Genomic DNA, 27541 nt, shown 5'->3' on the forward strand with positions numbered 1-27541 from the left:
TACTCCCTGTTCACCCACAACTGCGTGGCCGTGCACGACTCCAACACCATCATTAAGACAGCCTATAGGGAGGAGGTTAATGACCTGGCAGTGTGGTGCCAGGACAACAACTTCTCCCTCAATGTGAGCAAGACAAAGGAGCTGATCGTGGACAACAGGAAATGGAAGCCAAGCAAACCCTCATCCACATCAACAAGACTGGTTCAAATAGTTGACCCTTTTTGCGCCAACTCTTTTGACTCCTCACATACGCTGCTGCTACTGTTTATTATCTATCCTGTTGCCTAGTCACCTTATCCCTACCTACTACCTATATGTGCATATCTACCTCAATGTACACTGGTACCCCGTGTACACAGCCAAGTTGTCGTTTCTCAGTGTGTATGTACGCACCTAGGACTGAGACCCACTAGACAGTATAACTGTTTTAGTTTGGGTCTCCTGTAAGACTATGTTTGCCCACTGCTCTAAAGCCTAGGCATTCTCTCGGAGAGCTAACACCAGGCTTCAGGTCTCAAGCAACTCCTGGGAATCACTGAATCATGGGTCAGCGATTAAAACAGCTGAAGTACTGTACAGTCAGGAATCCTTTAAGTGATCGATCTCATTTGAGTGTCTGGAACATATAACACATCTTGAATATGTTTTCATACCACACTAGATGTTGTTCTAAGTACATTTCAGCAAGTATCATTGAAATGGGGGAAACTTTGGAACCATTGATAGAAATTGAAAACAGATGTCCATCCAGTGTGTTCTGAACACCTTATTGGAGGCCAAGGGATACAGCCAGGCGTTAGAGTAGGGTGTCCCAAATGGCTACCTATTCCCTATTTAGTGCAATACTTCGACCATGGGCCCTAGTCAAACGTAGTGCACTATACAGGGAATAGAGTGCCATCTGGGACACAGCCTTATTTCTGGATCAGACCTTTACTTTACCACAGCTGGAGAGGATTGTACTGTACTGTATGGAAAGGAACTCTAATGTACAGTTTATATATGGAATGGAACTCAATGTACTGTATTTTGTTTCTATATGGGAGCTAACTGAAGGCCTGGGAGAAACCTCTCACCTGTCACTTCCTTCCTAAAGTGTTTTTTATCCTTGTGGGAGGTTCAGTAAAAATACTGAGGTGCTGTGGGAAGATATGTTTGACCCAACATGACCCCTGGTGTGGTATTGTACGTACGGATAGAGCAATAATGAAGATGTAAAAATAGTTAATTGACCAAACCATCCATGGAGGAAATAGTTTAATGCTTTCCTGCCTTGATACATACTCTACTGCAGCCATAGTAAGACCTGGCTCATGACAGTGAAAACACAGCTGAAATGTGACTTCACTTATTTTATATCGCTGAGGTCGAATGAATATTAGTGAACATCAATGGAAAACCAACTGAAACTTGACATGGAAAAGATGTGTTAGTATCACACTTGCATGAACATGACAAAACGCAAATGAGGACATCTTCAAAATGTCTTTATTGATCAACAAGACGGATCCAGGCTCCATTGATACAACACAATGTAGAGAATGATGCTCAGCATGTAGGTAAGATGGAAAATAGTATACAAAAGATGGTTAATGTGTAGTTCATTATGTTTCTTATTTATCTTAATAAGACCCCTCCCCAAATGTAATGACATGAATACAGGAAAATGAAGACATAGCATAGTGTTTGCATGAGGGGGGGGGGTCAGTCCCCTTGATACACACATACTGTACACACACATATACAATGGAACAGCATACATCTGACTCAGTACACACACACACACACACACACACAAGTCCTGTGGTTATCACTGTTAACCCCTCCACTCTCTGCCTGATACACACGTTGATAACAGATGTGGACCATGGTGAGAAGAGGTAAGAAGATGGTTGAACAATTATTTCTATTTCTTCGCTATTCCAGAAAACAGAGGTTCAACCTGTATTTCCAACCCACTTCCATTCGCTGGTGTATTTTACAGTGAAACATAAATAACCTTCACCTTTTCAATGTCTTGCTCCCTCCTCTCTTTCCTCCATACCTACCATCAGACCTCGTAAGCTACGGGAGCGTACCAAATGGCACCCTATTCCCTTTATAGTGTCCTACTTTTGACCAGAGCCCACAGAGCACTATAAAGGGAATACGGTACCATTTGGGACGCAGGCTATACACCACTGGGTCTGGGTGACTACTTGACCCTGTGACCTTTTAGTAGCGACCCTAGTCTCTTAGCAGAGTGGCTGCTGGGATACATTACATTAACAACCACCAGGATGATATATGCTTTCCATTTACCTACAGCCATTAAACACTGCACCGTAACGACTCGTGTTAAATGAAAATGTATGACTCTTGTTCACGTTGTAATCACTCAAGTTTAAGTCAATGACAGAATAGGGGGGGAAAACAACCAAAAAACAGCACCATAAAACTAGCCCTGCTTGGCCATAGCTCCAGCCCTGGCTAGTGTTCTGTAGGTTCGGTTAGCACCAATGTTTCAGCCTGCCTCCCAGAGCAACACGTCTCCAAGGGACAGTGCAGGCTCCAGTCTCGAGCTACAGAACCAGATACAGACGTAGATACACACACACACACACTGAATGACATGTAGACGTAGACAAGAGACCCGGACTTACATTTGTGAATAAGCACACAGCCAGTGGTAAGTAATGCTAGAGACGTAAAAGGCAGACACGCAGGCGGCAAACACGCCCGTGCGCACACACACACACACACACACACACACACACACACACACACACACACGCACACACACACACACACACACACACACACACACACACACACACACACACACACACACACACACACACACACACACACACACACACACACACACACACACACACACACACACACACAGGCATTTGAAAAGAAACAGGAGTGTATTTGCATCACTTGCTAAGTGGTAAAAAGTGCAAACAGAAGACAAAAAGCCCTAGAAGAAAGCCATGGCTGGATTGTGCCCTAAACATAACTGTAACCATTATGCCATTGTCTAAGTCAGACTCACAGCACAGACGCCATTTTGCAGCTGAGTTGTATTGTGACGAGGGAACAGTGAACTCTCTAGCCACAGTAGGACTATCGTCTTACTCCCCGTATGTGTCCATGACCACAACCAAAGCCCAAGTAAGTGAACTGGGTCGACCTCTTTGTTGATGGCAGTTAGTTACCGTCTGGACTGGAGTGCAGTGGCAGTAGAATAAACACTACTGTCTGGCGTCTGCCCCTGTAGCCTGCTATCCAGCATGCTTTTAAATGATCCAAAACAGCTGTAAGAATCACAGAGTGGGCCTTTAAATGCCTGCATATCTTTAAAAGGTCTGATTTTTATCACGCGACTTAATGTGACACATAATACCAGTTAGAAGGATGTTGAGCTTTCAGTCTTGGTATTTCCCGCATAAACATCAACATGGTTTAAGTCTGAAATATAAATGTTGTCATTTTTCCTTTTGTGGTCGGATTAGACGAAGGAAATCCCCCTAGAGTTTGGAGAATATATTTAGAGTTTGTTGTATTTGCCCTGGCTGCCGGATACTTGCTGAGTGTCTGGTAAATAAGGTTTAAGTACATGTCTATTGAGAGCACTGTACTGTGTCTTGACATCTCAAACCAATTGAGTTGTTTTCTACACATCAGACATGTGTGAGTTAATCTCTTCTGAGAGAAATGGATTGTGAGCCGAAGTGGTTTGGATTTGGTGAGGATTTACCATTAAGAACACAGCAAGGGGCAAGCTTACACACATAGCTAAAACATGTCAAATCCCACCTCACACCCCCATAGCAAAACTATTCACATAACACACCCTTACGCCACAACGTCATTGGGTATATCATGTATATATAAATATAAACAATGAGTTTCAAGGCATCATTTTTTAATCATATACTGATCAATTTATTAATTCTGTCAGGACATTTTCCATTGTCCCAATCTGTCTTACACGAAGAAGGAAGAAGGATGTCGCATTTGTTTTTGCAAAAAGAAAGAAAGTAGAAACCATTATCATGAAACAGACACACATTCAAACACTGCTCACCATGAAGCAACGACACTAGTTACTTTTTTAGAATTCAGTGACCAAATCAAATCAAGTTTCCTCTGGCCAACCTAACCTAAACTCGCCAATTACCAAGAAATGACCTAAATGCCTGCTTCCTATAGCTCCGGTGAGATATTTTCCATTTGAATCGTGAGGTTCCAATGACTCTTTTTGTTTTTATGGTACCAGGAAGGGAACCCGCAGCCATGAAACATAAACAAATAGATGCAGACAAAGGTATATTCAAGAGTTTGAGCATCGTCATCGAGTCCTTCCGTAAGCTTTGGACAGAACCACTGGTCAAGCTGCATGCCACATGGTGTGTTCTATTCGCATACAAGGAACCTGCAGGAATGTTCCACCGAACTGTAACTGCAACCTGTTTTCAAGCACTGGAGGAACAAACTGCTGTATCTGTGAATCCGGTTTGTCCATATCGTTGGTTTCCACTTCTTCTGTTTGATTTCCGTAGAGGTTTTCTGAGCAGTCCAAACGTGGATGTAGATGCTTGCATGCACTTGGACACAGGAGAAGACACTGCATTGTCTTGACTGACGTCACTGTCACTCCTATTGGTCCTCGGTCGAGGGACAAGTGCATCATGGGTAGTAGGCGTCTGTGACTTAAGTAGAACTCTCTCAACAAGGCAGTCAAGAAGATTAAATACGGTCTGTCCGTACGTTTACAAAGACCATACAATTATTTTGGATGCAAACTTAACCAATACAGAACTACCATTTCAGAGGGGTAAGTGTCGGTTGACAGGACCAAACAATAAGCTAATCTATAGTGTAACAGCATTTTAATCTCTTTAACTTATCAGTCTTTCCTATCAAACTGATATATATCAAGTCAGATACCATAACATTACCATAACACTCAACTTTAGTGGCTTTTTTTCAAGAACCATCATCCTCCCTATTTTGACTAATATCTTAAACTCTATATACAGGCAGAATCTTTCTCCTGTTCTGGTGGTCTGGCAAACCAGCGCTGATGCCTCTGGGTAATAGAACATGGTCTGTGCCCCCAATGGCACCCTACTCCCTAGATATTATATACTACTAGTATCTAGGGAATAGGGTGTCATTTGGCACGCAGCTTGTTGAACCCATGACTATTTATCTTGGATAGCAACCAATATGGCCCCAACAGCTCTTTCAATAAACAAGTAAACAAATAAACAAACAAAGCAGTATACAAAATAGCAAAAAACAAGAAAATTAAACACAAGAAGAACACAATTGATCTTTAATTAAGGCGATTAAAAATATTGCAAAATATTTTGGCCCCTGTTTTTGAGACAGACTGCCACAACAGTCAAAGTTTCCACTGCATAAACGATCAAGAAGAGCAGGGATAGAAAAAAGAAAAGAAAATAAAAAGAAAGTGATAGCAAAAATGATTAAGAAAAAAAAAAAGCATCCTCTTTAGAGAGAAAAAACGTATTTATTTGGTTTGGGTTGTATTTTTCTTCAGGACTGTTTTAAAGGGGACTGAAAAAACGTTCATTTTTGAAAAATAAATTATATTTTGAAGGAAAAAAACAATAAAAAGAGACAGGAGTTGGTAACTCGGTGGTTAACTTCAGCAACATTTGTTATTGGGGTTCTTTTGTCTTTCTGAGCGCGTGCAGTAGGGGTTAAGACCTAAGATACTGTAGATAAGAACCGGCTGTTTTCCTCTGATTGGGCGACAGCCTGATATGACAACAGGAAGATGACTGACGCAGTGCACCATGGGAAGAGTTGAACGCCACATGAAAGTTCTTCCCCGTTTAAGAGCGGTTGCACCAGGCGCCGTCCTAAAAGGGCGGGGCTAGGAATGGGGGTTGAAGGGATACAAAATAACAGTACCCTCTGTTCAATCTCAGGGTGGAGGGGTATCTAGGCAAAGGCCCCACCCTCTCCCGCCCCCATTTGAAAAGACGGGGGAGTCTTGGGAGTAGGCCTAAAGTGAGATCAGATCATAGTGGAGTCACCGACGTACTGCAACCGCCACCACCTGTCTGGATGTCATTTCCGGACCATTGATTCCATTATACTAGAGGGTATAATAAAGTCATATTGGTCCAACTAGCGGACCCCTGTGTGTCACCCAGAGTCATCACACCCACTCCTGCATGGAGCGTTTGCAGTACAGTATGTGTCTGGGCGTTCCCTTCCTCTTAAACTGGAAGACGGTGTAGACCAGGACAAGAAGACAGAGCGCCAGGACACAGGGGATCACGATGGCAATGGCCTTCACTGTGTTGGCCTCGTTTTCCAGCTCAATGACAATGTCGACGTCCTCCGTGGGCGGCCACTCGGGGTCGATGGGGGTCAGGTCGCAGCCCATGAAGTCCTTCAGGATGGAGCGGGGGTAACCGGGTTCGACTCGCAACCTCTGATTGTTGAACTTCCAGTACTCTTTCCCTTTGTAGAAGTAGGTGAAACCTGGAGAGATAAAGTGATGGAAAGAAAGTGACAGAGGGGGATGAGAGCGAGAGAGAGCGAGAGAGAGCGAGAGAGAGAGAGAGAGCGAGAGAGAGAGAGAGAGAGAGAGAGAGAGAGAGAGAGAGAGAGAGAGAGTGAGAGAGAGAGAGAGAGAGAGAGAGAGAGAGAGAGAGAGAGAGAGAGAGAGAGAGAGCGAGAGAGAGAGAGAGAGAGAGCGAGAGAGAGAGAGAGAGAGAGAGAGAGAGAGAGAGAGAGAGAGAGAGAGAGAGAGAGAGAGAGAGAGAGAGAGAGAGAGAGAGAGAGAGAGAGAGAGAGAGAGAGAGAGAGAGAGAGAGAGAGAGAATACAATTAAGTACAATCTGTTCACAGTCTAAGTGTCCTAATATGGTCTCCACAGGATTCATTTGGATGTCAATCTGAGGTTGGTAAAGAACTTGTTTCCCTGTAGTTTGTAATTCTCTCTTTATTCCAGGTGCCCAATATATCCCTGGGGGTTACAGGCCAGTAGAATAAAGCCTGGCAGTGATAAAGACAAGTGCTTACTCCTCTCTGGATGACCTGAAACACTGGACCTCAAACACACTGTAAACCAGTGACATATCCCCAGCATGACAACCTGGCTAAACTCCCCATCTCTCCTCTCCTCTATACCTCTCTGCATTATTCATGAATTCTTCAAAGAAAAAGAGAGAGGGAAGAACAGATGAGATATGCGCTCTATTTCCAAGTGCACAGAGCAGAGGAGTTCTTTAGAAGGGAAGAGAGAGAGAAAGAGAGAGAGAGTGAGAGTGAGAGAGAAACAGAGGGAATGGGGTTCTAAATCACATGGGCAGCTGAGTTGTTTATACGGTTAGCAACCCAGGGAGTGAGAGAGAGCGCGCGCGAGAGAGAGCAGTGTCCTGAAAGATTCATCTTGGGAAAGAAGAGAGGGAGAGACTTGGCTTTTAGTTGAGCTCTGACTGGTGTGGGCGAAAGAAGAGTTTAATTCCAAAACCCTATATATCCATTTTCCATATCCATTTTCAGAAATGTTGGTAAATTAGCTTTTATTATTTAAAGAAATTATAGAAGAGATTGGTGTGGTTTCATGGCCCAGTTGTTCAATGACAGACATGTATTTGTTTGTCTCTCATTTCAGAGAGACAAATAATCCCACCATAAGACCGAGCACTGAGTGAAGGTGTGTGTAGGAGCGGATGAGCGATACCAGCGCGGGCCGAGCAAAAGACCAGCGCGGGCTGTCACTGCAGTGGACAGGGTCTGGCTCTCGACCCTCCACCTGCCCTGTCGGAAGCTGGGTCCGCGGTTTGTGGGGCCATTTAATGTCCTGAGGAGAGTGAACGAGGTGTGTCACAGATTACAGCTTCCCCCTGATTACCATATTAACCCCTCGTTCCATGTTTCTCCTCAGGTTGGTGGTGGCTGGTCCGCTCCAGGAGTCTGAGGTATGGGAGGTTCCTCCGCCCCCTCTGGACATCGAGGGGGCCCCGGCGTACTCCGTCCGTTCCATCCTGGATTCAACGCTTCAGGCAGGGGGCCTTCAGTACCTCGTGGAGTGGGAGGGGTACGGTCTGGAGGAGAGGTGCTGGGTTCCGGTGACTGATGTATTAGACCCTGAACTACTGCGTGAGTTCCACCGTCGCCGGCAGGATCGCCCTGCACCTCGCCCTCCGGGTCGTCCCCGAGGCCGTGCGTTGGGGGGGGGTACTGTCCTCTCCTTGTTCGGGCGGCGTTCGGTGGTCAACGTCACAGGCTTTATAGCCATCGCTGCTCCATTTTTCATGAATCCATTTGTTTTGTCTTGTTCCCTGCACACCTGGTTGTCATTCCCCAATAATTTCATATGTATTTATTCCTCTGTTCCCCATCATGTCTTTGTGTAGGATTGTTTTGTGTTACGTGTATTTTGAGATTATGGATATTGTTACGCGCATTACTTTTTGTTCTATGTTCCGTGTTTTGGGCACATTTTATGTTACTTTGTGCTGTCATTTTGACCGGAATAAAAAGTGTGCCTGTTCACTACACTCTGCTCTCCTGCACCTGACTTCGCCTCCAATACACACTCCTAACAACATCTTTGAATATTAATTCAGAGCAGATATTTAACATTGTTTTAGGAAAATGTGGTCACATAAAAACCTTTACCATAATTCTGTTACAAATTTCACATCTGCAGTTTTCCAGTAAATGTGTTATAATAAAATGTTCAGCGTAAAATGTTCAAAATAGTCCTTGTGCATAGAGTTGTATGGTTTGTTAAACTTTGAAATCAATGGTTTTTGTTTGGCATACATTGTAAAGTGAAAAATCTGAATCGAAGCTCAATTCCGTTATTGTGGAATTCACCTTCCCTCAATAAAGCAATTAAGTCAACTAAGTCAGTGCTGGTAGGAAAATACCATGGTCCCAGACGTTTACCTGGGTTTTAGACGTTTACCATGGTACCAGACATTTACCATTTACCATGGTACCAGACGTTTACCTGGGTTTCAGACATTTACCATGGTACCAGACGTTTACCTGGGTTTCAGACATTTACCATGGTACCAGACGTTTACCTGGGTTTCAGACATTTACCATGGTACCAGACGTTTACCTGGGTTTTTACAGACATTGGTACCATGGTACCAGGTACCAGACGTTTACCTGTTTACCTGGGTTTTACAGACGTTTATTTACCCATGGTACCAGACGTTTACCTGGGTTTACGAGGTTTACCATGGTACCAGACGTTTACCTGGGTTTCAGACATTTGCCATGGTACCAGACGTTTACCTGGGTTTACGAGGTTTACCATGGTACCAGACGTTTACCTGGGTTTACGAGGTTTACCATGGTACCAGACGTTTACCTGGGTTTCAGACATTTAACAGGGTACCAGACGTTTACCTGGGTTTCAGACATTTTCAGAAGATGGGCAGGGACTCTGCTGTCTGAGCTTCACGGGGAAGCTGGTTTCACCATTGGGGTGCCAGGACAGAGAAGAGCTTTGACTGGGCTGAGTGGGAGCAGTCCTCCAGTAGGGTTGTGATAGCCAAGAGACCAGAGGTGGCAGAACGGAGTGCGGTTTTGGGTGTAGGGTTTGAGCATAGCCTGAAGGTAGGATGGGGCAGTTCCCCTTGAGAGGGACGGGGACAGATGGCATGAGTGTGCTCCGCCTCCCAACCTGGCCTGTTTTTCCCATAGAGGCATTGCCAGGTCCGCTCAAACCCCGCCCTGCTGGCCATTACCAACCAATAGTAGCCATTCTCAGGCTTTTTGTACGATCCACTTCTCTAATAAGTCTAGCCCGCAGGCCTGACAAAAAAAATAGAAACCTCATCTTTCCCACCCTCTGTGCAGACCAACTGGCCTCAACCGGATTGGGCAGCAGACTGTGGTATTTTGTTTTCTGCTTCCCTGTCATATTCCAACTGGGTCTTACAATATACTGTCAAAACATGGCTACTAAAATCATAGCTTATTGTAGCTGCAAGGTATTAAAATGTGTCGTTACGAGGCTGAAGTAAAGACTATGTTTGGTATACATTATGTGAGTGTTACTGTCTAGCGGATGGAAGGAGAGGATTAATAGATAGGGAGACATGAGTGTCATTATGTTACTGTCTAGGTAATGATATTATGTGATAGATAGGTGGACATACCATTGGCTTTGTCTACGAAGGCTCCTTGTGGAGAGTCTGGGACGCCCTTCCAGACAGTGATGGATTTAGGATAGCCTGGGTCCATTGTCCTCATGTCCTCATTGTAGCGCCAGTACCTGAACAGACAGCCATGGGGATTAGGGTGTGGGATAATCAGACATCAAAACACACATCTCACAATTTCATGGGCATCCCAGTCCCAATACATTAGAAACACACACACATACACACACACATCCCCAATTCCCCACGAAGGCACACACACACACACACACACACACACACACACACACACACACACACACACACACACACACACACACACACACACACACACACACACACACACACACACACACACACACACACACACACACACACACACACACACACACACACACACGCATGCACGCAAGCACAAACACACACACACACAGGCACACACAGGCACACACACACACACACACACACACACACACACACACACACACACACACACACACACACACACACACACACACACACACACACACACACACACACACACACACACACACACACACACACACACACACACACACACACACACACACACAGCTCAGCTCAGTGTACACACCTGTCCCCTTTGAAGAAGTATGTCTTGGCTACGTCCTCCCACCAGACGGCAGTCTCGATGCTCTGGGTTGGCATGCCGTGGCCGAACATAGAGATGTCCTGGGGGTAGCCGGGCTGGAGCATGGTGTCCTTGAACACCCAGAACTGCTTCCCTGGAAGAGACACAAGGACAACAGGGCTCAGAGGGACTGCTGGGACATTACACGTCTCAAATGGCACCCTACTTCCTTTATAGTGCACTACTTTTGCCATAGGGCTCTGGTCAAAAGTATTGGACTATACAAGGAATAGGGTGCCATTTGGGACGAATCCACTCACTCACCAGCACTGAGGGGATTTAACCCAGGGATGACATTTGGTTGGCCAGGAGGGGTTACTAAAACCTGGGGATGACATTTGGTTGGCCAGGCAGGGTAACTATAATCCAGCCTGCCTAACGTGAGCCATACCAAATCAGTTTCAGAACCCCAAGGTGTACCATATCTGAAGCTGTAGTGTTTCTTGCTAGACTACTACATCACTGGAGATCATGAATGTTACAGTACAGCAAGGTTGTTAGAGTCATATCACATTGCACAAGAGTTGCAGCATTTTCAATTTTGTTTATATATAACCACATGATAATATATTAGGTGGGTCATCTGTTCAATGATAATACCTTAACATTCTCTCTGGAACAATCAATAATCATAAAATGTTGGTTCAGTAGGGAACTACAATATCTAAGCATTAGTCTAACATTTGCATTATTTGGTCTGACTTGACATTTAGGGGGAACAAACATTCAAGATCCACTTGTGGACAAGTTTCAGCCTCGTATTTGGTAGAGTTCATGATGCCGTTGACCTTAACAATGGCCTCAGGACCAGTGGACGTAAAAAAAAGCCCCATAAAATCAAAGGTCCACCACCGTATTTTAAAGTAGGCGTGAGGTTTGTTTTTGCATACTTGTACGCATCCTTACTCTGAGGCCAAACCCACCACTGGTGTGTGTGGAGCTCCATTTCCCCCTCATCTGGTTCCAATCAAAGTGTCAATGGTTTAACAAACTCCAGGCGTTTGTTTACATGTGGTGGTTGCTCTAAATGAATGCCTTTTTCATGGCAACACTTCCAAATAGCCTACTGGCATGGAGTTGGCATCTAATTGTAGATTTGGAGACTTGTTGACCCCAAGATAAAACCAAGTTCTGTACGTCTCCAACTGTGGCCCTTGTTCTTTTCTTTGCCTCCCGAACCATCTTCCTCACTGCTAGTGGAGACAAGATACACGTGGGTCTTCTACCAAGCAGGTTTCCCACTGTTCCAGTAGTATTCAACCTCTTAATTGTTGCCTAATAGTGGTAAGTGGCATATTTGTTTTGTCAGTTGTTGATTTTTTACTTCTCACAAACCAAGAGGCAGTCTTTATTCTGAGTCCCAAATGGCACCCAATTTCCTAAAAAGTGCGCTACACTTGACCATGGCTCAGGGATAGGGTGCCACGTGGGGCAATGTGTTAAGAGTCTAGATGCCAGGGCCTGTATTCAAGAAGTATCTCAAAGCAGGAGTGCTGTCCATATAGTGTTATTCATTATGATCAGGTTTGAGAAGTGCAAAGCCGAGACTTGAGGAAGTGTTGTCTTGTGTGACGAATGGAGGGAGGAGGAGGGAGGTTAGAGAGGGATGGAGAGAGTGGAGGGGGTGGAGAGAGTTATGGAGGGAGGTAGAGAGGGATGGAGACAGCGGAGGGGGTGGAGAGAGTTATGGACGGAGGTAGAGAGGGATGGAGGGTGAGGAGGGAGGTAGAGAGGGATGGAGAGAGGGTAGGGAGGAGGAGGGAGTTGAGGAGAGAGTTAGAGAGGGATAGAGAGAGCGGAGGGAGGAGGAGAGAGTTGAGGAGGGAGTAAGAGGGAGGTAGAGAGGGATGGAGAAAGAAGAGGGAGGTAGAGAGGGATGGAGAAAGAGGAGGGAGGTAGAGAGGGATGAGGAGGAGTGATATGTTTCTGGTAATTAGGTTGTGGCACGGTTTTGACTTGGTGAGCCCAGGAAGTGTTTTTTTAATTCACTGGCATAGGTCTGGGGAGGAAATGAACTGGTTTTAATGTCTGTGGAAGAGAAGGGCAACTGTGATTGTGGTGGGAGGAAGGGAGGGAAGAAGGGAAGAAGGGAGAGGGAGTGAGGGTGGGACATAGAGATGTGTGAAGGTTGGAGATGGTTTTAGGGGAAGAGGAAGGGGAGGGAAGGTCGCAGGAGTATAGCCTAGCTCTCGTGACAGGGCCATGTCACAGGAAATGCCTGTCATTACACCTGTTTTATTCTCATGCTCCATACATTGTAGGCTCATGGTTACCACGGTTACTCCAGCCCTGCCAAGCCCCTCCCCCTGGCACAGGCACTAAGGAAGTCTGGGTAAACTGGGTCAGGGGGCATTGGGGTGTGTGTGTGTATGTATGGGTGTGTGTGTGTGTTAAGAGGGGTGTGAAGGATATTGGACATAAGGGGCTTCTCAGAACTCACCAGGTTGAAATATTTGGGGAGTAAATAATGATTCAGACTAGACTGACTACATCTTTTAACTTTAACTGTCAGTATTTAATGTTAGCTCAGATGTTCCTCCTGCAGTGAACACTGATAATCTCCTGCTATCTCCTAACAATGTCTAAACAGTGTTGTACAGTGTTGTACAGGGGATGGTGATCATTGAGTCTGGGCAAGGTGCCAAGAACAACAGGCTCCTTCCTCCTCCACATGGACCACACAGAGTGTATTGTACACACACATGTATTTGTGTGTAGATCACACACACACAGACACACAGACACACAGACACGCACACACACACACTTTACGTAAAGACACACACACACAGGGTTCCATGGCCCCTCCACTCTACCCTAAGCCCTGATTGACTTCAATTGTTCAACATTTTCTTCTGTATGGAGCCAGTAATTGAAAACAGATCAAACACACACACACACACACACACACACACACACACACACACACACACACACACACACACACACACACACACACACACACACACACACACACACACACACACACACACACACACACACACACACACACACACACACACACACACACACACACACACACACACACCCTTTTGCTACACTCTTTCACATAGTGACCACACAAAACATTACAAAACACCGTGCATGCATTGACCGTGTAGGCTAGCTTTCTCTGTATGAAGAAACAAAACATAATCAAGGCCAAGTTAAATAAATCATTGATTGGCTCTAGCAGTATACGTAGCTAAATTGTCTCTCTCTCCCCCGAGTGGTAGATTGTATAGATGCATAATTCTCTTAGAACCAAGCATTGATATACCCATTGTGTGTGTGTGTGTGTGTGTGTGTGTGTGTGTGTGTGTGTGTGTGTGTGTGTGTGTGTGTGTGTGTGTGTGTGTGTGTGTGTGTGTGTGTGTGTGTGTGTGTGTGTGTGTGTGTGTGTGTGTGTGTGTGTGTGTGTGTGTGTGTGTGTGTGTGTGTTTCTGTCAGGCTAATCAGAAAGACCATGGATGCAGTGCTACCGAATTAACGGGTTGATGCCGTTATTCTGGTAGCTCTTCTACATTTAGTCTAAGTCCCAAAAGGAACCCTATTCCCTTTATAGTGGACTACACTTCACAAGAACCCATAGGGCTCTGTTCAAAAGTAGTGCACTATATAGGGAATAGGTTGGCAATTGGGACACAACCTTATAGTCAGTGCACTTTGATACTATAACTTTCTATCTTATCGCATTGCTCCCATTTAAAGGTCAGCAGTGTATGAGTGGACATTATTGAGTCAATGACTTTCTTTATGAGCAGATTTCGCCAAACATATACATCCCTAGTCGTAAAGGCAGACAGCTAAGAAACAAGGTTGTTATGAGCGATGCATATTTATTTAAATGAGGGTCTAATTTACATGCCGATTCAGTGTTTGTATAACACAGCTTTAAAAAACAGGGAGTCCGCGTCACAAATGGCACCCTTTTCTCTAAATTAGGACTCCCGAGTGGCGCAGTGGTCTAAGGCACTGCCTCTCAGTGCAAGAGATGGCACCACTGTCCCTGGTTCGATTCCAGGCTGTATCACATCTGGCTGTGATTGGGAGTCCCATAGGGCGGCGCACAATTGGCCCAGCGTTGGCCGGGGTAGGCCGTCATTGTAAATAAGAATTTATTCTTTACCGACCTGCCAAGTTAAATAAAGGTTACATATAAAACATGTAAATATATATTCCCTGGTCAAAGGTAATGTCCTAAATAGGAAATGAGGTGCCATTTGAGTCTGCATGAGTCTGCTGCAAACAACGGCAGAACGTCTTCATAAGGCATTCAAAGTCAATTAAGAAACGTCCATGGATGCTTATCTCCACAGACACCTACTTGAATAGGCGTAGCCTACATTGTCACCTATAGAGTCACTTTCTTCTGTTTTTAAAGCTCACTGTTGTTTTATTACAGCACATAGTAGTAAACCCTCTCATTTCACGGAAATCTCAACTCTACAACCAGAAAAAGAGAAAGAAAAAGAAGAAGAAAGGGATTTCAGGAGCTCTCGGGTACACAGGGGACAACTAGTCTGTTTTTCGAGGAACTGTGAAAAACAGAAATGTGTTTGCGAGCCATCTGTGATTTGTAGTTATTATCAAGACAGACCCAGATTTACACCCGTCTCCTCTCTTCCCCACATCCCTCCCTTCCTCTCTCATGGGAGTATACAAGCCTGTTTGTTTGTTTATTTGCTGTCTCTTTCAGTAAATGTATATATTGAGACATCCCCTTCGTCTGCTATAGGTTTATACGATGTAAACACGCTCAGAGAAGAGACTAATCTGTGCTGCAGTGGGGCTAGTGAGGTCATACATTCGAATGGACTGATTATGGAAGAGACAATGCATGAAAGCACGCGCACATTTTCAAAGGACAAACTGCTTTTGACTGTCTGAGATTAAGAGGCAAATTGCCTGGGTTACAGTAAGTACAGGGTCTGTAGTCCCGTAGTCTAGAGAGATAAGCCTCTGGTTAATCCTTCTACTACAGCAACGTCACTCCACGCACACATGTACGCATACGCACACACACACATAACCAAGAATAAGGAGCAGGACCCATCCTACTGTATCCTATTGAAAATGCTTTTTGGTCTAGGATTTGTCTGATTATGCAGATCAGGGATGGGCAACATTGGTCAGTTGCAGTTTTACAGCTATTTTCCTGCTATTCTACACATGTTGCAATACTGTAGGTTGGAGGCAAATGCGTGCAGCTTTTAATATGATAACTGATGATCAATGGGCCCCACCCTGGTCAGTAATTCGACCATGATTACTACAAGTTTAGATAGCTGGCCGCTAGACTAACTTACCAAACCCCCCAAAAATGAGCTGACATGGGCTAATTGAGTAACTGCTGATGCACAACCAAATTTCGAAAATTGCACTTTGTGTACTATTATTCTAACTCTCAACAGTAAGTAAGAATGAGCCCCCCCAAAAGGGGGGCCATGCGACCCCCAGGTGCCAATACCTGATATAGATCATGTATAATACATCTGCGGGCATCCTTACCTTTGAAGAAGACAAATTTCCCCTCGCTGTTCTCGTAGACAGCGTCTATCTTGGGGGGCAGTCCTCTCCAGAAGACATTGATGAGCATGGGGTACCCCGTCATCACTGCGTTGTCCCGTACCCTCCAAAACCAGTGATCCTGAGAGGAGAGAAGAGGAGGGAGAGAGAGGAGAGGAGAGAGAAAGGGTCATTAACACACTGGCATACCAACATATCAACACAAGCTAAAATGTGTTGGAAATCCAGCTGGATAGTTTGACAGCTGTGAAGCTTAATGACCGAGAGATGATTCCATTACTCTGCATCAACATCCATTAGGCTTATTAGTATGTAACCTGTACTGTAAACATGCTAAACTATTCAGGTCAAATGGCTCAGTTTTTTAAAGAAACTTGAGGAAAAATCTAACAATCTAATGGAAAAATGCACATAGCCAAGTTTAAGGTGTGCCTGTCTTTTTGATGCTGGATGTAACCTGAAGATAAGAGAGTTGGGCCAAAACTCAGAGGAAAGAGCTCACAGGCCCAGCTGAGAAAGACATTATGGCTCAGTAAGACACCACACCCTTGGCACGGAATGGCCGCTCTAGCCTTCCACAGAGGCCAAACACACAGTGACCTGCCCTCGGAGAAGTAGAGACAGAGAGAAAGAGACAGAGAAAGGGGGGTAGAGAGAGAGGGCGAAGAGAGACAGTGAGAGAAAGACAGGGGCGAAAGAGGGAGAGAGAAAGAGAGGATGAGGGGAGTGAGGGGGAAAGAGAAGGATAGAGATACCTCATCACTGGCATCATCACAACACCACGCCTTATTCATATTAAAACCTGCACAGCCCATTTATCAAACTCCCTCTGTCGCTCTCTTGTGTGTGTGTGTGGAGGACATGTACACACACTTTCACACTTTCACACACACACACACACACACACACACACACACACACACACACACACACACACACACACACACACACACACACACACACACACACACACACACACACACACACACACACACACACACACACACACACACACACACACACACACACACACACACACACACACACACACACACACAGCGTCCCATGGCCCCTCCACTCTACACTAAGCCCTGATTGATTTCAATTGTTCAGCGTTTTCTTCAGTATGGGACTCAGCCCGGTAATTGAAAACAGATCAAACTGTGAAATCGGAGCTATTTGATTCCTTTCGACTCTGTAGAAGACAAAATGTTCCAATCTCCCTCTTTCTCCTGCTCTGAAAATATGGACACTGAGCCAACTTGGAATTACCCAAATGTCCAAACTAATCAAAATAACTACTATAACCTCTGTAACAGAAGATTATGGCTCTGTTTCATTTCTGCTTTGTTTGCGAAAACCTGTTACAAATGCAGACAAACAGACTCAAGGTATTGCTACCTTGCAATACTGATGATGCATTTAGACAGAGGTACAGCTGTCAAAAAAGGACAACAAGAAAATAAAAAACTCTTAACACGGAATGTTTGAGTTCACAGATGTTCCTCAATGTAGTGCAAATATCACTGCAGGTTTGCATGTAGGGCAATAAGTCAACAACTGACTAATAAATGACCTGCATCAAAAGTCCTGTAAGTAAGAGCACCTAACCACAGAACAGCCATAAAGCTGCATAGGGGCATCCCTGAGAGACTGAATGTGACAGAGGTCAACAATGAGGTTAGCTGAGGCTAAACAAGCCAATTGGGGCTGATCTGATGTGCGTGTGGGTTAAGGTGAGAGGACAGTGGGGTGAAACGAGTGGAGATGAAAGAAGCCAGGGTCTGGGTTCACCTCAGAGGGATAAGCACAGATAATACACACCTCCTAGTAGACCTCGTACATCAACGCACACGTACGTATACATCAGAGTCATTTAACAGGCGCTCTGATCCAGAGTGACTTACAGGAGCAATTAGGGTTAAGAGCCTTGCTCAGGGGCACAACCGACAGATTCTTCGCCTAGTCGGCTCGGGGATTCAAACCGGCGACTTGTCGGTTACTGGCACAACGTTCTTAAAAGCTAGGCTACCTACCGCCTCAGAGAGGGGAAGTCAGGCAGTAGAGACAAGCACACTACTCCAGTTAAGACAAGGAGGAAGGGAATAATAGAGAAACATGGGTGGGGATGGATGAGTGAAAGACACCTAGTTAAGTGACGCGCGCTCTTCTCTTCAAGCCCAACCGAAGAGGACAGAGGAAGCAGGGGAAGCAGTGGAGAGCAGTGAGGAGCAGTGGAGAGCAGTGAGGAGCAGTGAGGAGCAGGGAGGAGCAGTGAGGAGCAGTGGGGAGCAGTGAGGAGCAGTGGGGAGAGCAGTGAGGAGCAGTGAGGAGCAGTGAGGAGCAGTGGGGAGCAGTGAGGAGCAGGGAGGAGCAGTGAGGAGCAGGGAGGAGCAGTGAGGAGCAGGGAGGAGCAGTGAGGAGCAGTGAGGAGCAGGGAGGAGCAGTGAGGAGCAGTGAGGAGCAGGGAGGAGCAGTGAGGAGCAGGGAGGAGAGGGGCAGAGAAGGAGGGAATAGAGGGTGGGAGGCGAGAAAGAGAGAGAACAAGAGAAACCATTTACCAAACAAAAGGTGTAGTCACAGTCAAAGAGATGGAGATTGAAAGGTGGAGGGACAGAGGGATGAATCTTCCTGCTCTGCCACTGCCAGTCCAGCACTAAATCTGTTCACACATTCAGGACAGGAAAGAAGTGTCTCTCTGCTGCTCTGGTATAAATCGGGCTCTCGCATGAGAATGTGTCCCTCAATCCCTGTACGCAGGGGCACGGGAGAGGAGGGGGGTAGGAGGAGGTGGATGGGAGGCAGGGGGTAGCATAAGGAAGTGTGCCATTTTTGGGGGCATGTGCGGTATCATGTGGTGGTGATTGCTGGACGCAACATGTCATGCCTGTACAATTTACTGTTCTCTCTTAAAACCTTGCCGACCCTCTTCAACCCCTCCTCTCCACCACTGAAGACGGCAGGGTCGTAATAACTGTAAATCCAGACTTGGCTGTATGGTTTTACCATTGGCTCTGAGCTCCGTCAAGGACACTGGAAAGCTACTGAACAGCATGTGTTTTCCTTTCATCCGTTCCCTCCTCTTCCTGTTGAAAGCAGAGCGGAGAGGAGGAAAGGTGACTCCGTCTGAATGCAGAAAGTCTCCGTTATACATCCCTGTGGTACGTCAGATAGGCAGGGGGGGTACGGAAGAGGCCCCAGCGTTTGAGACTGCAACTGTAGTTATGATGAGAGATACTCCCTCAAGGGGTCTCTTGATGTTTGATGGAAGCGTATGATATTCCTTCAATGTTTCATATAACTTACAGCTGAAAACGATTGTAGGTCTACCACACCATCCTCTCTAGTCCTATTTCCCATTATGGGACCACCTGTGTTTCAGTCTTTCAGGGCTGAGGAGATTTCATCTTTAAATGACTTGGCAGGTAGTGACAGCGTGTCTTCCAACACAATCAACTGGAGGACTAGGTGAGCCAAAATAGCCAAAGCTCGCTCGTACTCCCTGCCTCCCTCCCTCCTCAGTAACCCATCAACCAGACAGACAGTCACTCTGCACACAGGCCTGCTTCAGAGGAAATACCACAGGCACAGACTAATGAAGATTCCAACTCTACTTGTTACTGGAGCCAATTCATGTACATTGCAGAATACAGCCCTAAGTATGAGTAGTAAACGTCCTTCCAAATTGCTATTCAATTAGAGGACTTATTTGTTCAGGAAACTGTTTATCTCTACACATCATGAATTTTATCTACTTACATATCCCTCCCTCCCAACCTCCCTCCCTCTCTCCCTCTGTTGTTAATCACCCACTCTTAACCAGTCGGTCTCCACCATGGCAACCTCAGTTACCCTGAACAGAACATCCATACTCTCAGCGTCCTGCTTCCTGTCTGATGTGTGTGGGAGGGATTGTGATAGGCTCTGAGTAGCTGTGAGCCAGTCAGAGAGTAGCACTAACTTCCTCTTCATCTCCCCTGCTGCTGGTTAAGTGATGCTAATAGAATCCCCCTCACCCTCTCTCTCTCTCATAATACCTAGCTTAGATGTGTCTTGACCATGCGGAGCACATTTGGATTTGGGAAAAAACATGCATTGTGCTTTTGTTGCAGACGATGGACAAGCTGAGAGCTTCTCTTGAAAACCGGATTCAAGCCACACACTATAATTACAATGAGCTTAAACGCATAGTGTAAAAAAACAACTTAGAGAAACACAATTCATTTACATAAAGGAAGTTGCATAATAGATGATTTTGTGTTGTCTCTTCATGAGAGGAGATAATGATGATGGTTAGAACAGGGAATGTGATTTATTTTCATTGTAGCTTCGTTAAATATGCTCATTGACAGCTGAAAAACAAAACGAAATAAACAATAGTACAACAAGCCCTTGAAACCAACTCTTTCTGGAGTTGAAAGATTGGAGGGAAATACCACTAAACCAAACCAATAAATAAAACGGGTCAATGCTCCCTTTGATCTGCGAGTTAAATATGACCTCTATCCACGGCCTGAATCATGAGTAGTTGGCCAGTGTTTTGATTCATATCCACAGAGTCGTTATTGTGGAAATCTATCCATCCATCCATCCCTGAGCTGAGGTGCCAAACTCATAAACGATCAGACTGAGACTTCCTGTGTTCCTTTGTGTACATACAAATAGCACCCTATTCCCTATATAGTGCACTACTTTCGTCAAGAGCCCTATGGGACACTATTTGATGTACTATCTATCCTTCTTAGCTCTGTCTTGAAATCTCATGTCTCTCTCCACTACTGACTATCACCAAAGCCGGGTTATTCCACGCCAACCTTTGCCAGGGGAGAGGAGGGAGAAACCATGTGAGAGGGGTTCTTAGGCAGACATTTCCATGGAGACACAGGTCACTGAGACTGTTGGCCTGAAGGTTTTTCCTACACACAAATATTATACATTTGTCCATTTGCCTTGTCTCCATGATTAAGTACAGTGGACTGAGACAGGAGAAGAGAAAAATGTGCAATGGCTGTTACTGTTTTTTGGAAAGCCGAGTGAGAATGAGGATTTTTCCAAGCAATGTAAGACACAAGTAGAATCACTGTTCAAATGAAATAAACCAAACCACAGTGTAAGTGTGTTTGGCAATATTCTATGAGAGGGGTATTTCCCCAGTGAGTTCCACGTGTTTTAGCCTACTTAACCAATGAATACTAGCTATTTATAACCCCTGAAAAATACACACAAAAGAACAGCCGCTCTCTCTCTTTCTCTTTCTCTTTGGTGGAGAACATAGTTGATCTTTGTGTTGCCTGGAGGGCTTTCCCCTTTCCTCCTGTGTGTGTGCATATGTATATGTGTGTGCGGGCGTGCATTAGCTGACTGTGAGCTGCCAGGGCCTTGTACTCGGAGACTCTGAGTCTCTGGATGAGGATACATAAGCATAGACACATCACGACTCTGTGTTAAACTGGACAGAAAGCTACTGTGGGGTTTGTTACTGGACAGAAAGCTACTGTGGGGTTTGTTACTGGACAGAAAGCTACTGTGGGGTTTGTTACTGGACAGAAAGCTACTGTGGGGTTAGTTACTGGACAGAAAGCTACTGTGGGGTTTGTTACTGGACAGAAAGCTACTGTGGGGTTTGTTACTGGATAATCTCTCGTGGACAGACCACGTAAACATAAACCAAATTATGCACCATTTTTGTTCTGGGTAAACTGAGATGAGATTACTACTGTGGGGTTTGTTACTGGACAGAAAGCTACTGTGGGGTTTGTTACTGGATAATCTCTCGTGGACAGACCACGTAAACATAAACCAAATTATGCACCATTTTTGTTCTGGGTAAACTGAGATGAGGTTACTACTGTGGGGTTTGTTTGGGAAGAGAAAACCATATTCCATCTGGACTAGATGTTATTTCTATGTAAGCTAATAGATATTCAAACAAGTCCTGGGCTTGCTTCCCAAATGGCACTCTACTTCCTATTTACGGCACTACTTTTGACCAGGGCTCTTGTCAGACGTATTGCACTATATAGGAAATAGGGTGTCATTTGGAACGCATCCCTGCCATAGCGTACAGACCTCACATTTAGAATGTGTGAGTCACTTACATAATCACTATAAAGTGCTATATGTAGACTATCCTACAGTGCAGTCTGTTAAATTCCTCTCAAGAAAATGAATGTGGAAGAGAGTTACATTTTAGAGATGTTAAAGTGTAAATTACATGAGCTACAGTGCAGTACATATGTACTGACTACTCTGTAGCTATATATAACTACGGGTATACACACTACCCAGAGTGCTTCAGTTATCTGCTACATTAGTACATATTAGGCACATATATGAAGCCCTCCCACACAGAGCCTTTCCATTAGTTTGACTCTGAGACCTGACTAACTGAAAGCACACTCTCCGAAATAAAGGTATATATTTGTTCTTAAAGGGGTATAAACGCTTGTCACTGTTGTGGTATCCTGGTCGTTTGTACCTTTAGTTATAGATATATAGTTGTACCCTTGCAGTTCGTACCTTAAAAGAGCCAATAGTGTACCTTAGGGGATGAGATAGTACCTTACTACATGTAGTCCACAGACGCATACATTTGGAAAAGGTAAACATTTCCCTTTTTTTGTGGTTGCCTTTTAATTCTTTTTAAGGGGCAAAAATGTACGTCATAAACAGGTTTTAGGTGTTGTTTTAACACTGCAGGGTGTAAAAACCTTATTTGAATATTTCCCAGGGTGTCTGTTTTGTGCATGCAAAAACAACCAGGTGCAATAAATCCAACTACTAACAGATCCGTTTTGCTACCTGACATATAAAACCATATGTTGAGTCTAGTTTTAGCCCAAAACAGTGGTCTGAAACTCCTGGTTTCCTGGCCACATCGGACGAGTCACATTATGCTGTTTGCAAAGTGATAGTAATTCTTATTGGAATCCAGCCAGAGTTATTCACCTGTAACCTGCATTTAGAATGACTGCCAAAGGTAGGGGAAATTTGATAAATGAGACAACCTAAACCATCTAAAATGGAAACAACCATTTCAAAAACGGCTGCAACTACTACGTATGCAATTTATCTTTGTGTAGCATAAGATCAAGCTATCAATCAAAAACACACATATTGAAACAAAAAAATCTAAACATCAACCTGAAATAGAGCATGCTGGGAAATATTATAATAATGGGAATGGTTTTTGAGAGTGCGTGATGATTGTAGCTTTATATTCAAAATATTAAGTACAAAAATGTACCATTAAAAAGGTTGCTTTCATTTTGTAAAATATCAAAAAAAGAACTTCTACAATCAAATATAGGATAACCATATTGCTTCAGAAGATAATAAACCACATTTCTTGTAGTTACTTTTTTCTCAAAATACATTATATCACTTTGTAGTACGTCAAGCAAGCTCCCAGAGTAGCTATAGTTAACTAGCCAGCTAGCTTTATAGCCATGGATTGTGCATCTTCCCTTGTTTACCTAAGTAGCTAAGTTGGTTGGTTGACATTTCTCTTTTGTAACCAGAGCAGATGAAAGCAACATTCATCTCCACAAATGCTGTTTAAATTGATATCCATACTGAATGAGGTGTTTAAGGGACCTCATGGGCACACTTCAATTGTTCACTTCATTTAAGGGGGAAATTCACATTCAAATGTTTTGTGCGACTGACTGAAAGTTAAGGAAACTATAAGGGAAGATATAAGGGGAAAATGAACTGAAGGTGTTTTATGCAAGCGAGCCCTGGTCCTTCGAGCCGGCATGCACACACACACCCAGGAACATGACATGTTGATGTTGTGCTATCTTACTGTGAAGTTGCTGTGTTGGTCATATGTGGTATGTTTGTTGTATGCCGTCATGATGTTGTTGTTTTTCTTGTTGTTGCAAACTCTCACATGGCCAAAGGTCATTGGCCACTCAGGTAGTTATTTGGAATGTAGTCAAAGTAGTGGATGGTCAAACACAGTGACTTCCCACCTTGAACACGAACATCTCTCGCCTCAGAATGGCCAGGGTGTTGAAGCCCCCATCACAGATGTTAGGCTTGGCGTTGGGCTGGCTGGGCTTGTCCCCCGTAGGTACCCTGGGGGGTCGCGTCTGCCTGTCAGGCTTGCGAGGGTCCGAGGGGGGTTGCGAGCGGTGTGGGGGGGCTGTTGGTAAAGGCTTGGTCGGCTGCGGTACCTTATCTGGTGGACCTGAATGAAAACAACATCAACAATATTACTAAACAAACAAACAAATGAACAAAAACGCTCAAAAGACGACAGTACATTTGAGTAATTTAGCAGACGCTCTTATCCAGAACTACTTACAGTACATTCATCTTAAGATAGCTAGGTGGGACAACCACATATCACAGGCAAAGAAAGTACATTTTTCCTCAATAGCGTAGCTATCCGTAGACTCGGAGCTAGAAGGTGGGGGGGGGGTCTACGCAGCCTGTTCTCTACGTTATGTCCATAGGGCTCTATGAAGTAGCAGTGCACTGTAGAGGGAATAGGTTGCCATCTGAGATGCGGACCTAAGGGTATCTGAAACTTTTGGTCCTAACGCAATAGCCGACGGACACAGGACACAGACACGCATGAGTCAATCTCAGCGGAGCTTTGTGTCGCAGGGTTCCACCAAAACACTCGACGCTAATCCCCCCTTAAACCACCTGTTACAGAGAGGTGGTGCAATTGGCTTAGCAAATGTAATAGTCATTTAGATTGGGAATAAAGAACAGAGGAACACAGCGTGACACACTGTCATCATTAACACATCAATTACAGTCCAATGTTAACCTAGCTAGACTACGGCCAATAAAAGGAGACGAGGCCTAGCCTGCATCACAAATTACACCCTATTCCCGATATAGTGCATATGGGTCAAAGGAAGTGCACTTCACAGGGAATAGGGTGCCATTTGGGACTCAGCCCTGCTATCCAAACAGACTCAACTCTCACTTTGTTCTTATTAAATGAATTGACTGTGATTCTTTGACATTATTAGTTCAGTAGTGTTATTGAATGTTAAGCGGCTTGGGTTCAGTGTTTGGTGTACTTATTTAGCTTATATAAATAAACAGCTGAAATTCTACAATGGATGTCTGTCCATAGCTGTGGGTTATTCAATTATCATTAATCCCATTTGGACAGGACCGGTGCCAATCATGCAGCCGGATAACAAGGCTGGGGCCAACAACAGTGATAGGACTATTACACAGAGGTGACAGCTTTAGGAAATAGAAAAAGAGAGGGTGAATAAATGCATTAGTGAGTGATTGAATGAGTGAATGACTGAATGAACAAAAAACAAATGAATGAATGAACGGACAAACTAACCAACAAATGAATACATGGATGAACACATGACCGTAGGCAATCATCCCCAGGGATTGTAGGCCCATAGGATCAGCAGATAACAGTACTACTCCACTAGGTATCATCATCATCATCATCATCATCATCATCATCCCAGTCAGTCAGTACAGTGAACTGATCAGCTGCTTCCTGGGAAGACCACAGGGATTGTATTCATTGACTGAATTAAATCTCTTGAAATAGACCCTGGATTAGTGGGGGCAAAGCACTTTGCAATTACATAATGATAGCGAGAATGATGGAGAGATAAACCACACACCATAAACAGAAACCGTCTGCGCTCGATGCTATCCCTTATGACGGTAAACCCTCATGTTGCTACGCACACACACACACATCTCTCCAATACAACCCTGATTTGAAGAGGAGGAAGAGGGGAAAAGGTTAAGTCCCATCCGCTTTATAAGAGTCCTGCCCGCTACCCTTGAAGACCAAAATGACAAGGAAAGGGTGGCGCAGGAAGAACAGGAAAAGAAGGAAGGAGGAGGAGAGGTTTGATGGTGTACCCAGGTCTGCCCCTCCCTCCCTCCCTCCCTCTGGCAGCACACTGATGATATAAGCAGATGGTTGTATTGAACGAGAGGAAGGCTAGCCTACCGTAGATCTTCTGGATGCCCTGGAGGTCGTCGTGGGGCAGCTTGAAGTTCTCTGTGTCCATGTACTGGTAGAAGGGGGCCATGATGGCTGTGGGATCGTTGGAGTGTTCCAAACCAAGGGCATGGCCCAGCTCATGGACTGCCACTAGGAACAGATCATTACCTAGAGAAAGAGAGAGAGGGAGAGAGAGAGAGAGAGAGAGAGAGAGAGAGAGAGAGAGAGAGAGAGAGAGAGAGAGATGTGTGTGAGACATGTGTAGTGTGAAATCAGATCAGAGCACTAAGGGTGACATCTGCCTTTCGCGCACATACAATCCCTATGAGAAAATGCACCATCATACTTCAAATGGTCAGGATGTGTGAATTATAATCTGCAGCGCAATTTATGCTGAAACTTTTCTTGGAGTTTTACTATACACCCAAGAAACCCACAATCGCTAAATATGCACACACAGAAAGAGATGAGTCATATGTGTGTGAGAGGCGACTAAGGTCAGAGTAGGGTCAAAGCAGGGTTGGCAGGATCAGAGCAGGGTCAGAGAGTGTGTGACAGCGACAGAGAGTGTGTGTGGTCCCCCATTGATTCCCCAAATTAAAGGATGGCGCAGTAAAAACAACCACTACCACTGATGGGAACCATTATGGTCTTAATACACACACACACACACACACACACACACACACACACACACACACACACACACACACACACACACACACACACACACACACACACACACACACACACACACACACACACACACACACACACACACACACACACACACACACACAGATCAAAAGAAACTGGAGTGTCTTCCCTCTGTGAGAGCATGGGAAGCACTGGTCCCCTTTGTAATTATGCGGGTAAGCCGGTGATTTTACGCTGGGTTGATCTCTGACCCCAGAAGGCTCCAGTGGCAACCAGCCGCGTCCCAGTCAGAGTGTACGTCCCAAATGACACCCTATTCCATATAGTGCACTACATAGGGAATATGATGCCTTTTGGGGCGTAGATTTAGATCCATTCACTAACTGGGACAGAGGACAGGAACCAGAAAACCCAGAATGATTAGAGAACAGTTGGAAAGCCACATGATCAATTAGTCTCTCTCTTTCTCTCTCTCTTCCGCTGTCTCTATCTCTCTCCCTCCTACCGTCTCCCTCTCTCTTCCTCTTTTTGTCTCCCCCCTCTCTTCTCTCCCCTGTATATCGCTCT

General features: G+C 44.9%; 1 protein-coding gene across 2 annotated transcripts in view; it reads right to left on the bottom strand.

The window, feature by feature from the left end:
* Positions 1-1244: 1244 nt before the first annotated feature.
* Positions 1245-27541, bottom strand: part of LOC123991163 (matrix metalloproteinase-16-like) — a 77558-nt gene continuing 51261 nt past the window's right edge. For both annotated transcript variants that reach the window (XM_046292443.1, XM_046292444.1), the window contains exons 5-10: positions 26324-26485; positions 24339-24556; positions 16345-16483; positions 10777-10927; positions 10161-10276; positions 1245-6513 (exon numbers count right to left, since the gene is read on the bottom strand). In XM_046292443.1, the coding sequence (XP_046148399.1) occupies positions 6185-6513; positions 10161-10276; positions 10777-10927; positions 16345-16483; positions 24339-24556; positions 26324-26485 (1115 nt within the window). In that variant the 3' untranslated portion in view covers positions 1245-6184. The remainder of the gene's footprint in view (positions 6514-10160; positions 10277-10776; positions 10928-16344; positions 16484-24338; positions 24557-26323; positions 26486-27541) is intronic.

Source organism: Oncorhynchus gorbuscha, linkage group LG12 (genome assembly GCF_021184085.1).
Source record: "Oncorhynchus gorbuscha isolate QuinsamMale2020 ecotype Even-year linkage group LG12, OgorEven_v1.0, whole genome shotgun sequence".
NCBI classification, from domain to species: Eukaryota; Metazoa; Chordata; class Actinopteri; order Salmoniformes; family Salmonidae; genus Oncorhynchus; species Oncorhynchus gorbuscha.